At 49.4% G+C, this 15,536-nt stretch overlaps 1 protein-coding gene and 1 long non-coding RNA gene across 4 annotated transcripts in view; one reads left to right on the top strand and one right to left on the bottom strand.

The window, feature by feature from the left end:
* LOC104650041 (uncharacterized) overlaps positions 1 to 6,780 on the top strand; it is a 26,159-nt gene extending 19,379 nt beyond the window's left edge. For all 3 annotated transcript variants that reach the window (XR_012514762.1, XR_743779.3, XR_012514761.1), the window contains 2 exons: positions 4,503 to 4,774; positions 6,622 to 6,780. This is a non-coding gene — a long non-coding RNA (uncharacterized LOC104650041). The remainder of the gene's footprint in view (positions 1 to 4,502; positions 4,775 to 6,621) is intronic.
* On the bottom strand, positions 208 to 15,536 carry LOC101047774 (amine oxidase [copper-containing] 3). The gene is made up of 4 exons (XM_010330583.3): positions 11,090 to 15,536; positions 6,692 to 6,977; positions 5,236 to 5,365; positions 208 to 4,315 (listed from the first exon to the last, which is right to left on the bottom strand). Exons 1-4 carry the CDS (start codon positions 12,684 to 12,686, stop codon positions 4,040 to 4,042), a joined length of 2,289 nt encoding a protein of 762 aa, XP_010328885.2. The 5' UTR covers positions 12,687 to 15,536; the 3' UTR covers positions 208 to 4,039.

Below are 15,536 nucleotides of genomic sequence, written 5' to 3'. Positions count from 1 at the left end.
ATAGGGGCATTCACCGAACCACGAGCCTTGGTGCCTGTGTCACTGCCAGAACACTGTGTTCACGGTCTACTACTTGACTAAATTCAGCTCATTCGCCACTTCAAAAGTCACTTCTGACTCCCAACGAAAAAGACACAGAAGAAACTCACTGCATTACTTGATTTCAGGGAGGGACTAGAATCAGATGTGGGATGCAGACACAAACCCTTTTCTAAAATACAATTTTATTGAGCTATAAGTCACATACTGTATCATTCTCCCATTTAAAGTGCCTAATTCAATGGTTTCCATGGTTTTTGGTACATTCACAGAATTGTGCAACCAACACCAGACACAAGTTCTTTTGTGCCTTTAGGATTTTGAACATGTGAATGTATCACTAATTGAAATAAATCAACGAATACAATTAAACACACATATCCATCACCTCCTCTCTCAAGTCCTCCCAGACTCCCGCCAGTGACAGATGGCTCCTCTTTCTGTGCTCCACTTGTCTGTCATAGTTATTATGTCAGTGTTTTTATTTTTGTTGTTGTTTGTTTGTTTGTTTTGAGAGAGAGTCGTGCTCTGTCGCCCAGGCTGGAATCCAGTGGTGCAGTCTCGGCTCACTGCAACCTCTGCCTCTGGGGTTCTAGTGATTCTCCTGCCTCAGTCTCCCAAGTAGCTGGGACTACAGGTATGCGCCACCATGCCTGGATAATTTTTGTATTTTTAATAGAGATGGAGTTTCACTATGTTGGCCAGGCTTGTCTCAAACTCCTGACCTCATATTATCCACCTGCCTTGGCCTCCCAAAGTGCTAGGATTATAGGTTTGAGCCACCATGCCTGGCTAGTGTTTTTGTTTATAAAAAGAGCTCTCCGAAGCCCAGACTGTGAGCTCTTTGAAGGCAAGTATGGAGAGAGTCATTTTTCTGTACCAATACAAGTCTGGCATTCAGGAAGAGTCCCAGAAACATTCGATGAGTGAATGAAGTTTTCTTTGCATCTGTGTAGATGGGCATGGTACGAGAGGCCAGAGGATGACCCAACCTTCCTCACTTTCATCTTCGTCTCCACTCCAACTCTACCTTTCCCCTTCCTCGTCTTGTTCCTTATCCTGTCCCCTCCCCATCACTGACCTCCCCGCAACCCCTCTCTCACTTCCATCCTACTCTGTCCCCACCCTCACTCTGTTCTCCAAATCCTTTTCCATTTTGACCTCCATCCATCCTTATTTCTTGACTAGACCCAGTTTTCTGAAATGCAAAGACATATTGATAGCCTCTTAGAAGTAGCATTTCTAAGGGGCTAAGTGTGGTGGCTCACACTTGTAATCCCAGCACTTTGGGAGGCTAAGGTAGGTGGATTACCTGAGGACAAGAGTTCGAGACCAGCCTGGCCAACATGGTGAAACCCTGTCTCTATTAAAAATACAAATATTATTAATTCCAAGTTCTCTAAGGGGTTCTAGAAAGAAAAAGAAAAAAGAAAAAGAAAATAAAAAAATATATATACAAAAATTAGCTGGGATCCCTCTCTCTTCTTGATCTTACTCCCAGGAAAAGACACTGACAGAGCAGAGGTGTGGATGTCACGTACTGCATAAGTTTCTCTGGCCTTGACACACCTCAGAAAGTTTGATGTTTGAACCCTACCTTACTCCCACCCCCAAATATCCCTTCCTGCAAATTGTCCCAGTTCTTTTTTTTTTTTTTTTTTGGAGACAAAGTTTTGCTCTTGTTGCCCACGATGGAGTACAGTGGTATGATCTTGGCTCACCATAACTTCTGCCTCCTGGGTTCAAGCAATTCTCCTGCCTCAGCCTCCCGAGTAGCTGGGATTACAGGTGCCTGACACCATGCCCAGCTAATTTCTGTATTTTTAGTAGAGACAGGGTTTCTCCACGTTGATCAGGCTGGTCTTGAACTCCTGACCTCAGGTGATCAGCCCGCCTCAGCCTCCCCAAGTGCTGGGATTACAGACATGAGCCACCACTGTGCCCGGTGTCCTGGTTCTCATTTATGCTCATCCAAAGTCCACAGCCCACAAGGGCCAGCCCTTGAGGCTGCTGCCTTCACCTGGCCTCCGGTCCCTGCTGGGAAGCACCTGGCTCATTTGCATGCCCTCTCCTGATTGGCCAGCTCCCCACCCGGCTGCCGGAGCTCTTGAGGCTTTTTAGTGCCTACCCTTGGTGACATTCTGGCCACCTACACTGGCTGCTGCAGATTAACAGAGGCTACTGTCACCAGGGCCCTGGGACCAGATGACCCTCCATCTTTTTCATCCTTCCACCCACAACCCCCCTAGGCTGCTGCTGACACTTGACCATTCTTCCCCCTCACACATGCATACTCTGCATGGCCTGTGTAAATGCAGGAACTCGTAAGAGGATTATTTGTCAGTGTAGGCAGATGACAAGATGACAGGAGAAACATTTTTTATGACAATGAAAGGCAGACAGACAAGACGAAGAAAGCTGTTCAGAGACATGGGTCTCCCACAAGGAGATAACCAAGCGCTGTCCTTCTTCAAACAAGACAGTCCCTGCAGATCCAAGGCTTCCCCAGCCCAGGGACAGTGGAGGCCACCAGAACTGAAGAGTGCAGGAAGGAACCGCAAGACCTGAGGCAGCAGGGACACTCCCACACGACCTCCGCTAGAAACAGCAGGAAACAGGCTGGGCAGTGGCTCAACCCTGTAATCCCAGCACTTTGGGAGGCTGAGGCGGGCGGATCACTTAAGGTCAGGAGTTTGAGACCAGCCTGGCCAAATGGTGAAACCCCATCTTTACAAAAAAATACAAAAAGTAGCCAAGTGTGGTGATGCACTCCTGTAGTCTCAGCTACTCTAGAGGCTTAGGCAGGAGAATCACTTGAACCTGAGAGGTGGAGGTTGTAGTGAGCCGAGATCACACCACTGCACTTCAGCCTAAGACTCCGTCTCAAACCAAAAACAAAACCCAGTAGGGAATGGAAGCTGAAGTAGCAGAAAGACCAGGAAGAGGAGGACTTTGTCAGCGTAAGAGGGAACAGACAGAGAGAAGGACCAGCTGTCTAAGGCCTGAAACTGAGATGCACCTCTACTGGGGAACTTGCCCTGAGGCTTTGGGAGAACAGTCTGGTCTCTAGAGGCTTCCTATTCACCTTTAAGACCCAGGGCAGGCTGGGCATGGTGGCTCACACCTGTAATCCCAGCACTTTGGGAGGTCTAGGTGGGTGGATCACCTGATGTCAGGAGTTTGAGACCAGCCTGGTCAACATGGCGAAATCCCGTCTCTACTAAAAATACAAAAAAAATTAGCAGGGTGTGGTGGTGCACGCCTGTAATCTCAGCACTTCGGGAGGCCAAGGCAGGCGGATCACTTGAGGTCAGCAGTTTGAGACCAGCTTGGCCAACATGATGAAAGCTCGACTCCACTAAAACACAAAAATTAGCCAGGCATGGTGGCAGGCACCTGTAATCCCAGCCACCTCGGAGGCTGAGGCGGCAGAATCAGCTGAATCCAAGAGGCAAAGGTTGCAGTCAGCAGAGATTCCACCATTGCACTCCAGCCTGGGTGACAGAGCGAGACTCCATCTCAAGAGAAAAAAAACAGGTGCAGGGTTTCCTTCTGGGGTGATAAAAATGTTCTCGAATTAGTAGCAATGGAACTGTCTCAAAAAACAAAACAAAACATGAAATTGTATGCTTTAAAGGGATGAATTTTATGGTAAGTAAATTATGTCTCATTAGAAAAAAAAAAAGAAAACTGTTAAGAAAACCAGGAGTGGTCTAGGGAAACACTTAGCCAAGGCTCCAGGCTCCAGGCTGGGCCATGCCTCGCCTCTCTGGACGGGAACTCAGCACGGCTGGCATCCACAAGGCTGAGTGTCCCCTGTGGCAGCCATCGCAGGCTCAGGAGGCTCCTGGCATAGAGGAGGTGCGAGGGAGGGCAGTAGAAGAAAGAGTCCTGGTGCAGGGGAGAGGACATCAGGCTGCCGGCCTAGTGCCCAGCTGCTCCCCATCCCTCACGCCCTGGCCCTGGAGCCCTTGGCCATGTGCCCCATCCCAGGCACGGCCTAGTTGTGAGAGAAGCCCCCGTGGGAGAAGACAGGGAGGTCAGGGGCACAGGCAGCAGCCTGGGGCAGGCAAGCCAGGGGGTTGACCTCACAGGCCCCGGCATCCTGGTCCTCTCGGAAGTAGATGGAGTCGGCAGAGTAGAAGGAGGGGTCTTCGTCAAAGAAGTTGTAGGGTCGGAGGAAGAAGCCCACGCCGTTGCCCACAGTCACTGTGTTAGGAATGTCCTCTGCATGTGGGATGTGCAGAAAACCAGCTGTCACCCAGGCCACCAAGTCCTAGCAGGGGAGAAGGAAGAGGATCACGAGCTCTGGTTTTGCTGAGGATGTGCCCTGCCTCCCACAGTGACCCTGTAGACAGGGAGTCAGCTCACCTACCTACATGTTCTTAGTTCATCAGGAAAAATGTGAAATCATAAAGTTTTTTTTTTCTTTTTTTCCTTTCTTTTCTTTTCTTTTTTGACAGAGTCTTGCTCTATCACCCAGTCTGGAGTGCAGTGGGATGATCTCAACTCACTACAATTACCACCTCCTGGGTTCAAGCCTCAGCCACCCGAATAGCTGGAATTACAGGTGTGTCCTGCCACATCCTGCTAGTTTTTGTTTGTTTGTTTTGAGATGGAGTTTAGATCACGACATTGTCCAGGCTGGAGTGCAATAGCGTGATCTGGGCTCACCAGAACCTCCACCTACTGGGTTCAAGCAATTCTCCAGCCTCAGCCTCCTGAGGGATTACAGGTATGTGCCACCATGCCCAGATAATTTTTGTATTTTTAGTAGAGATGGGGTTTCTCCATGTTGGTCAGGCTGGTCTCGAACTCCCAACCTCAGGTGATCCGCCCACCTCAGCCTCCCAAGGTGTTGGGATTATAGGTGTGAGCCAACATGCCCTGCCTCTTTTTTGTATTTTTAGTAGAGACAGGGTTTCACCATGTTAGTCAGGCTGGTCTTGAATTCCTGACCTCAAGAGATCCACCTGCCTCAGCCTCCTGAAGTGCTAGGGGTCCACCTCCTTCAGCCTCCTAAAGTGCTGGGATTACAGGCATGAGCCACTGCACCCGGTCAAAGTTTCATTCTTAGTGGATTCTGGAGATCCCCGAGGAATCTGGCTTCGGAGGTAGTGAAGGGGCTCATCTGGTTCCCCTGACTCCTCCCCTCTCCCACCCCCAACTCCCTGTTCACCACTGCATGCAACTGACCTGCCCTGCAATGGTCTCATTGTTGATGAAGTCAGTGAAGTCCACAGTGGGTGTCCAAGGGTCATTCAAATTGTAGATGCTGGTGCTACTGGGCTCCTCTTCCTTCCTCTGGGTTACTGCCAACTGGTACCTATAGGAGTTTTTTATTAGAGCTACAAGGTCATCAACTGTGCCACTGCCTGAAGCTGCACCAAAGAGTGAACACAAGTGGGAAATGGGCCCCAAAGTCTTGGAGTCTTGAGCCTCTGGATCATTCTCTGTCCACTTCTCATTGCCTGTCTCTGTCTCTCTCTCTCTCTCTCCTCTGTAGAGTTTCCCCATTTATCCTCTCTCCTGTACCTTAAACATCAACTGGCCCAGAAGACTTCAGGCAGGAATGTTGCTCATCCATCCATCTGGATCAGAGCATGATGCTGAGCCTTGGCCTTGGAACCAGACATATGGACATGGCCTGTTTCCCATCTTAGGTCAAGCTCAGTACCTCAAATGCCTCGATTTTGGGGAATCCTCCCTCCAATCTGTGTCGCTAGCTCACTGTGTTTTTCTTCCAACCTTTCATGTGAACGTTTTTTTTTTTGAGACGGAGTTTCGCTCTTGTTACCCAGGCTGGAGTGCAATGGCGCGATCTCGGCTCACTGCAACCTCCGCCTCCTGGGCTCAGGCAATTCTCCTGCCTCAGCCTCCTGAGTAGCTGGGATTACAGGCACGCGCCACCACGCCCAGCTAATTTTTTGTATTTTTAGTAGAGACAGGGTTTCACCATGTTGACCAGGATGGTCTCTATCTCTCGACCTCGGTGATCCACCCGCCTCGGCCTCCCAAAGTGCTGGGATTACAGGCTTGAGCCACCATGCCCGGCTCATGTGAACGTTTTTGTTTGTTTGTTTGTTTTGGAGATGGACTTTCACTCTTGTCACCCAGGCTGGAGTGAAATGGCACGATCTCAGCTCACCACAACCTCCACCTTCTGGGTTCAAGCGATTCTTCTGCCTCAGCCCCCCAAGCAGCTGGGATTACAGACATGCATCACCACCCCCGGCTAATTTTTGTATTTTTAGTAGAGACCAGGTTTCTCCATGTTGGTCAGGCTGGTCTTGAACACCCAATCTCAGGTGACCTGCCTGCCACAGCCTCCCAGAGTGTTGGGATTACAGGTGTGACCCACCGAACTCGGCCCAGTGAATGTTTTAAACATACAGAAAAGTTGGAAGAATTCTATGGTGAACATAAACATACTCACAGTCTAGAGTCTACCACTAATATTTTCCTAGATTTCCTTCAATATCTCATATCTTGGCATTCCTCCACCCACCCATTAGGCTTTGTTTTGAGTGGCTACAGATTGTGGCCATAGGAATGTGTATGTGTGTTTGTGTGTACCTGTAGGAGGTAGAGCAGTGTGGAGCACTTCATCCAGTCTGCCTGCCCCACTCCCTCCTGACTGCCGACCACTCACCTCTCCCAGCTGAAGCCTCTCTCCATGGAGCTGTTCTGTGGCAGCGGCTCTCCAGAAAAGCTGTGCACCTGGATGCGGTAGCCCCGAGGGTGACCCCACTTGTTGCTGTGGTTGCTGGCCAGGTACAGGTAGCGAGGGGTGGCACCTCCCACAGGGAAGGCGGCCTGCTCCTCCGTCTCCAGCAGCTTCCGGGTCACCTGCAGCCTCTGCATCTGGTGCTCAGGGCTCCAGGGCACAGCCATGGGGACAAAGGCCATATCCTCGGCCCAGACCCAGTTCTCCAGTCCTGCTCGGGGTAGGATGGGGGAGGGCCTGTCATGCAACTGCCCTTGCTCCTCTGGACTCTGCCCCCACCTCGCTTGAAAGTGGGAGCCAAAGAGCAGCTTAGAACTCAGTGTGCCCTGCTTCTCTTCCCTCTCCCTGAGATAGCCCCAGTCCAGGGATTTGAAGGAGGTGTTTCTCTCTAGTGTCTTCTCATAATGATTCCAGATGCCTTCCACCAGCCTCCTGCCTCTGACGGGCTGCAAGGGAGGCTGTTTACCTGAGGTTAGAACAACCTCATGGGCAATGGGCCGGGTGGCATTCCCTCTAACCTGAAGCCTTCCCCTCACATCTGAAGCTCTGTGACATCGCCAGGACTGCCTTATCATGAAAATAAGTCTCACATTGACTGAGCCTGATGGAGCTGTGCAGGCAGCATGCAGAGTGCCTTCTGTGTGTTAATGCTTTCACTTCTACAACAATCTCATAAAGGAGGAACTATAATCGTCTTCATTTTACAGATAGGACAACTGAGGCTGAGAAAACTCAATAATGTACCTTGGTTGGTCAATAAGGAGACATGGTTAATACCATGGCAGTGCTGGAGAACTGGGTCTTAGTCTGGCCTTACACTGCCCACACATCAGCACATAGGGGAAGACCGACCGCATAGAGAGACCCCACAACACAGGAATAGCAGACGTGGGGACCAAAGAGAAAGAAAACCAACACTGGGCCTGATGCTGCTGGGGCTTGGAGGGAGCTTTTGCAGCTTCAAACTAGGCAGGGAGCTGGGAGCAGGGTTTAAGACACAATCTGTTCCCTGAACTTTTGGAGTCTGAATGATTTTGAGCCTAACTAGGTCCTATATTAGGAGTCAAGTTAAGTGATCTGAGACAAGGAACAATAAATCAAACCCTGCTGGTAGCTCCCTCTGCACCTTACAAGGACCAGGAGAGAGAAGAGACTGATTCAGCAAACACTTAGTTTCCTTTTGTAGGTTCATTGCCCGTAATCCATATCCCAGTGTTTCCACCCTTAGGTGAGAATTGCAGACTAACAGGTTTTTGTTGTTGTTGTTGTTTTTGAGATGAAGTTTCTCTCTTGTCACCCAGGCTACAGTACAGTGGCATGATCTTGGCTCACTGCAATTTCTGCCTCCTGAGTTCAAGTGATTCTCCTGCCTCAGCCTCCAGAGTAGCTACGATTACAGGTGTACATTACCATGCCCAGCTGATTTTTGTATTTTTAGTAGAGACAGGGTTTGCCATGTTGGCCAGGCTGGTCTTGAACTCCTAACCTCAGGTGATTCACCTGCCTCGGCCTCTCACAGTGCTGGGATTACAGATGTGAGCCACTGTACCCGGCCACAGACTAAGAGTTCTTTATGGTCCGTGCACACAAGTAGGCTCATGTGGCTAATCACAACAATAGCTATTATTTCTCAAGGGCTCACTATGTGTCAGGGACTGTTCCAAGTGCTTTAAAAGTTGTCATCATTTAGATACAGAGATAAAGATAGATGTGTGTGTATGGGTTGGTTAGATATATGCTTAAATTTTCTAGCTAAGTCCACTGAGAGGGCCTAAAAGCAATGACGTTCCAGCAATAATGAGCACACTTGATGCCCAGATCTTGGTTTCTAAATACCATTCACCAGTAAAATGAATCTGATCTCCTTGGAGACAGGTTAATTCTAGGGTAGGAGCAGGGAAAATGCCAGATGAAACTGAAACGTTTTTGGGTGCCAGAAAGCAAGGAAGTGCTCAAAAAAGTGTGGAGGCATGTGCAAAGGACAAAGGAACTAATCTGAAGGACCTCCCAATGGCCAAAGTTGGAAAAATGTAAGGAACAAAATAAATGATAGTACTGGGTTGTAACCCTTAGAGTATAGTAAAAAGCTATGAATCTATACAATTTGAATAAATAATTGAAAACACAAATAAGTGAAAAAGGAAGGACAACTCTTCCTTACAGAAAATCCCAATCAATAAATGTATAAGGAGTAAGGAAAAAAAAATTTAAGGATAAAGAAAATATTATATATATACATAATGAAATACTCTTCAGCCTTAAAAGAAGATCTCATTGCAACAACATGGATGAACCTAGGGGTTCAGTGAAATAAGTCAGACACAGAAGGACAATACTGTATGATCTCACTTATAGGTGAAATCTAAAAAATGTTGAACTCATAGCAGTAGAGAGTAGAATGGAGTTACCAGGGGCTTAAGGAGGGCGAGGTTGGGAAGATGTAGCTCAATGGATACAAAATTTCAGACGTTCAAGAGATCTTTTGGACTGGGCATGGTGGCTCATGCCTTTAATCCCAGCACTTTGGGAGGCTGAGGAGGGAGAATCACTTGAGCCCAGGAGTTCAAGACCAGCCTGGGCAATACAGCAAGATCCTCATCTCTATAAAAAAATTTTTTTTTTAAATTAGCCAAGCAACAGGGCACAGTGGCTCATGCCTATAATCTCAGCACTTTGGGAGGCTGACACAGGCAGATCATGAGGTCAGGAGTTTGAGACCAGCCTGGCCAAGACAGTGAAAACCCGTCTCTACTGAAGATATAAGAATTAGTTGGGTGTGGTGGCATGCGCCTGTAGTCCCAGCTACTTGGGAAGCTGGGGTGGAAGAATCACTTGAATCTGGGAGGCAGAGGTTGCAGTGAGCCAAGACCGCACCACTGCACGCCAGCCTGGGTGACAGAGACTTTGTCTCAAAAAAAAAAAAAAAAAAAAAATTAGCCAAGCATGATGGTATGTACCCACAGTCCCAGCTACTTAGGAGGCTGAAGTGGGAGGATTGCTTGAGGCCAGGAAGTTGAGGCTGCAGTGAACCATAATCACGCCACTGCACTCCAGCCTGCGTGACAGAGTAAGACCGTGTTTCAAACAACAACAAAAACCCCAAAGAGATCTATTGTACAGTATGGTAATTATAGTTAATAACAATGTATTATATTCTTGAAAATTGCTAAGAGTAGATTTTAAGTGCTGTCACCACCAAAAAATGATAAGGGCTGAGCATGGTGGTTCAAACCTATAATCCCAGCATTTTGGGAGATTGAGGTGGGAGGATCACATAAGCCTAGGAGTTGGAGGTTGAAATGAGCTATAATCACACTACTGCATTCCAGCCTGGGTGACAGAGTGAGACCCTGTCTCAAAAAAGAAAAAGAAATGAAAAAAAAAAAAAAAGAATGTAAACCACCTGGGAACAACAATGTTGTTTCTTTTGTTAACTTGCATAATGGGGTGCTTGGTGCAAGTGTGCATTCACACATTTTCGTTACTTGTTTGAATGATGTTGTTATGTGAGAAAACAGAAGTGGCAAAACATAGGTACATTATGATAACATTTGAGTAATAGAAATCTAAATACTTATATCAGTATATCATATTTGTACATAGTATACAATATAATAAATTCTATAAAAGTAGAGGTAGTATTTTTTTTTGAGATAGAGTCTCACTTTGCCACCCAGGCTGGAGTGCAGTTGCACAATCTCGGCTCACTGCAATCTCTGCCTCCTGGGTTCAAGCAACTCTCCTGCCTCAGCCTCCCAAGTAGCTGGGATTATAGGCATGCCCCACCGTGTCCTGCTAATTTTTGTATTTTTAGTAGAGATGGGGTTTCACCAAGTTGGCCAGGCTGGTCTCAAACTACTGACCCGGCCTCCCAGAGTGCTGGGATTACAGGCATGAGCCACCATGGCCGGCCTCAAAGAGGTAATATTTTTAAAGTATTGAAGACTTTTTTTTTTTTGGCAACAAAGTCTGGCTCTGTCACACAGGATAGGGTGCAGTGGCATGATCTCAGCTCAGTGCAACCTGTGACTCCCAGGTTCAAGTGCTTCTCCTGCCTCAGCCTCCTGAGTAGCTAGGATTGTAAGTGTGCCCATGCTCAGCTAATTTTTGTATTTTTAGTAGAGACAGGATTTCTCCATGTTGGCCAGGCTGGTTTCGAACTTCTGACCTCAAGTGATCCACCCGCCTTGGCTTCCCAAAGTGCTGGGATTATAGGCATGAGCCACTGCACCCAGCCCAGTGAAAACTTTTAAAGCTAGGCATGGAGACTTCAGCTCATGCCTCTCACCCCCCCGCACCTTTGCCTCTGCCAGGATGCCTTACCTGCTACATCCAGATCCACCTTGAAGTGGGCACTGTGGGTGTGGACTGTGCCCAGGGTGTGCTGTGAAACTTTGTTCCCATACTTCCGGGCAGCACCAAAGGGAAATGCTGAGCTGATGTAGCCGGTGGCGTGGAGTCTGATTTCTATGGCCCCATTAGGGTGGAAGACTGTATCCCACACATAGTCATAGTTGAGCATGGTGGACACAGATCTGACGACCAGCACCGTTTCCGCAAGGCCCCCAAAGTAATGAGAGTAGAGATCTGAGTGGTGTCGCCGCAGGGGGAGGCCCTGGTTCTGCTCAAACACACAAAAGGCATCGCGTATTGTCTTGGGGGCCTGGGACTCCAAAAGGAAGTGCCAGTCCACGTAGGTGGCCAGGTAGGGGCAGTCCACCCCACGGGTCAGGGGCGTGGAAAAGTGGCCCAAGCCAAAGCCACTGTCTATGTACCGGCTTCGTACAGCAGAAGGAGAATTGCCTCCGTAGATGGCCAAGGCCTCCTGGACGCTGACTTCATAGGCCACCCTCTCCCCTTGGAAGCGGACATCAAAGATCCTTGGGCCACTGTATGCTCCGAGGCCAAAGGAGAAAGTCCACAGTGAGGAGGTCACTCGACTTCCCTGGACACTGAAGCGGGGACCCTGGGGATAGAACTGCAGAGGGGGAGCCGGACCCGGGGGCACAGGGGGCTTCAGGGACCAGGACCCACCTGTGCCATTGTCTGGGATCAGCACCACGTTCACCAGGCCGGCCTCAAACTGGGCCTCCAGCTGGGCCAGGCTGTCATAGTAGCGGCCTTGATAGAACACCTTCTGGATGCGCCAGCGGGCAGGGTCCAGGGCCTTGTGGTCCACCAGCAGCTCCAAGCCTACATGGTGGAGGAAGATCCCAGCCCCTGAGATGTTGTAGTAGAGGCCAAACCAGGTGGCCCGGTCCCCTGACTGTAGACCACGGGGAGCTGTGTTCATTGTCACCAGGTTCCGTCCCCGGGGCTTGTAGAAGCAACAGTGGTGCAGAAGCCCAGAAGCCTGGGGCAACTCTCTGTCGAAGATCATCTGGTCTATGTCCAGGTACTCTCGGAATAGCACGGGGCGGCGGTGATAGGGCAGGGGGCCTCCATGACGCTCCACGGTCACGTCCCGCATGTAGGAGGGGTGAGGCAGCGGCCCCACCACCAGCTCACTCACGTTGGGCTGGGGTTGTCCACCAAAGAGGACGATGGCCAGTGCCTCCCGGGCAGGTGGGGGGCTCCCCCTGTCCAGGTGGGCCAGGGCTGCCGCCTTGGGAGGCAGCTGCAGCTCCACTGAGAAGACACAGTTGTCCGAGGGCCGGGCCTGGGCTGCATCCACCAGCCCTGGCCCCAGCCGCTGGGTCAGAAAGCGCATCACAGCTGTCAGCTCCTCTGGGCTCAGGTCTGCAAACAGCTGGCTCTGGCCAGGGTGTGGCCAAGGCTGGGCACTAGGAGATATGGAGGGGCAGCGGGGAAGCTGGTTCAGCTGACATTCCCTCTCACCTCCTTTCTCACTCCCAGCCCGACCTTCACTCATGCCTGTCAGCAGAACACTAAATAGGGACAAAATAATGAAGACAGGCATAGCTAAAGCTCCTGGGTCGTCTTCAGGCTCTTGGTTGTGAAGACAAGAGTGCAAATAGACAGAACAATAAACAGACAGAGAGGACCTGGGTTGGGATGTTTCTCTCAGCCTCTGGAGGGTCCTGGTCTCTGTGTGGTGCTGCTGGTAAAGAGGAATAATGGATATTGTGAAAAACCCCAAGGGCAGAGGGGTCGGAGGTGGAGCTAGAGGGCACTAGGAATCAGGCCAGGTTCAGGAGGTGGGGCAGAATTAGAAACTTTGACTTTAAAAGGCCCATGTGAGCCTCTGTGCTCCTGTTCCAAATCAAACCACTCACTCTGGGTCAGGGTGAATGAACCAAGTGGGTGGAGAGGTGGGTTTGGAGATCAGAGCTGGGAAGGTGCAAGAGGAAGGCGAGGTGACCGTCCTCAGCTCTCCTTTCTCTTCCCTCCAGATGCAACTTTTCTCCTGGCTGCAAGACGGCAAGGGAGACTCACCTGGCCACCCCCCACAGCCAGATTCCCTCCTTCCCTCTTCTAGTTTTTATTTTGTTTTGCTTTTGAGACGGAGTACAGCTCTGTCGCCTAGGCTGGAGTGCAGTGGCACGATCTTGGCTCACAGCAACCTCCACCTCCCAGATTCAAGCGATTCTCCTGCCTCAGCCTCCCAAGTAGCTGGGATTACAGGCATGCGCCACCACGCCCAATTAATTTTTGTATTTTTAGTAGAGACGGGGTTTCACTGTATTGGCCAGGCTGGTCTCAAAAACCTGACCTTGTGATTTGCCCACTTCAGCTTCCCAAAGTGCTGGGATTACAGGTGTGAGCCATGGCTCCCAGCTTTTTTTTTTTTTTTTTTTTGAGATGGAGTCTCCCTCTTGTTGCCCAGGCTGGAGTGCAATGGGTCATTTCTTTCACAATGTCACCCCAGGTTCACACTTCCGACCTCAGAGGCATTAGTAAACGAATTAGATCACCTATGAATAACTACTACGGTTATGTTTCTAGTTACTTTCTTCTTCATTATTTATATGGAAATAGGCTGAGGCTTCTGGCTCCTGTCTCGCTACTTTTATGGGGTCTCCCCACTACATGAGCTGACCTTGAAGCTGATGCATTCACCTGGCAGAGAAGGGGAAGGGGATGTCCCAGCAAAGACACTGGAACCTGTAAAAGCTCAGCACAAGCGGGGAGCATCCAAGGATCAGCCTCTTTGGTGGGAGTTGGGGATGAGGATGGGAGTGGGCAGAGGAGGTAGGATCATCAAGTCTTGTGTGGCGCATGTTTTCAGCAAGGTTGTGGTTGCAGGAAGGCAGTGAGATAGGCACCTGGAAACCTGGAGAGTTTAACCAGATAAATCAACACCAGAAGGGTCAGGCTATCCAGAAATGTTTATGCCATTGGATGTATTTTGATAAGGAAACTTGCCTGGTTTTTCTGTCTCTTGTTTGCTCTTTCTCTTTCTTTTCTTTTCTCTTTCCTTTTTTCCTCTTTCTCTTTCTTTTTTTTTTTCAAGACAGTTTTACTCTGTTGCCCAGGCTGGAGTACAGTGGTACAATCTCGGCTCACTGCAACCTCCACCTCCCAGGTTCAAGCAATTCTCCTGCCTCAGCCTTCAGAGTAGCTGGGACTACAGGCACATGCCACCATACCCTAGGCTAATTTTTGTATTTTTAGTAGAGACGAGGTTTCACCATGTTGACCAGGCTGGTCTCCTGACCTTGTAATTACAGTCTCCAGCCTCGGCCTCCCAAAATGTTGAGATTACAGGCGTGAGCCACTGCGCCTAGCCTCTTTCTCTTATTCTTTAAAGCTGTAGAACTTTTCATCTCAAGGCTGTGAGAAAAGTAGGTTCCCCTTGTCCTCAGGATGAAATTTCAACATAACTCCCCTCTCCAGTCAGGCGAGCCCTCCTTGTCCTCAGGGAAACCAAGAACCACATTTTCTCTTGCTGAGCTGGTTTTCATGTTCTGTAAAAGCTCTTCATGAAAAAGCTATTTTAAAAAGACTTTTTTTTTGGAGACGTGGTCTTGCCCTGTCACCCAGGCTGGAGTGAATGGAGTGCAGTGATGTCATCACACAGCTCATGGCAATCTCCAATTCCTGGGCTTTTGTGCTGCAGCCTCCCTAAATGCTTGGATTACAGATGACAGCTCCCTGGATCAACGTGGGAAGCAGAAAGGTTTTTGAGAGGTACCCTACCGAGGGCAGGTCTTTGGGGAATTTTGTGAGATTCACAAGTAGGGAGTGAGTGTGTGTGAGAGAGAGAGAGAGAGAGTGAGTGTGTGTGTGTGTGTGTGTGTGTGTGTGTGTGTGTGTGTTGAGGGAAAGAGGCTAGAGCCCACTCTCCCACCCAAACAAGGCCTTAGGGAAGTGACAGCCTCAGAGAGGAACTCATGCCCAGGCCCCTCCTCTGTCTTCACCTTGGCAAGGGCAGTGCAAAGTGAGTTTAACAGTAGTGATCATTGTCCACTGAAGACTAGCAGAGAGTCCTGGAAAATCCCAGATTCCAGAGTCTGACCTAAACCTAAAGATGAGCACCCTCAACAAACATGCCTGGAGTTTAATTTCTTTTCTTCTTCTTCTTTTTTTTTTTTTTTTGAGACGGAGTTTCGCTCTTGTTACCCAGGCTGGAGTGAAATGGCGCAATCTCGGTTCCGCCTCCTGGATTCAAGCAATTCTCCTGCCTCAGCCTCCTGAGTAGCTGGGATTACAGGCGCGTGACACCATACCCTGGATCAATGTGGGAAGCTAATTTTTTGTATTTTTAGTAGAGACGGGGTTTCACCATGTTGACCAGGATGTTCTCAATCTCTTGACCTCGTGATCCACCCGCCTCGGCCTCCCAAAGTGCTGGGATTACAGGCGTGAG

This window comes from Saimiri boliviensis, chromosome 17, assembly GCF_048565385.1.
Source record: "Saimiri boliviensis isolate mSaiBol1 chromosome 17, mSaiBol1.pri, whole genome shotgun sequence".
Lineage (NCBI taxonomy): Eukaryota > Metazoa > Chordata > Mammalia > Primates > Cebidae > Saimiri > Saimiri boliviensis.
Note: the sequence above shows the minus strand (reverse complement) of the source record. Positions and strands in the feature narration are given on the sequence as shown.

What these genes read in the sequence shown, in the direction of transcription:
- LOC101047774 (XM_010330583.3), bottom strand. Translation starts at nt 12,686, where the DNA reads ATGCCTGTCTTCATTATTTTGTCCCTATTTAGTGTTCTGCTGACAGGC. An exon ending in AGAGGCTTCAGCTGGGAGAG is followed by an intron (nt 5,366 to 6,691) that starts GTGAGTGGTCGG and finishes AAACTCCTATAG; the next exon opens with GTACCAGTTGGCAGTAACCC. An exon ending in ATGAGACCATTGCAGGGCAG is followed by an intron (nt 4,316 to 5,235) that starts GTCAGTTGCATG and finishes CTCCCCTGCTAG; the next exon opens with GACTTGGTGGCCTGGGTGAC.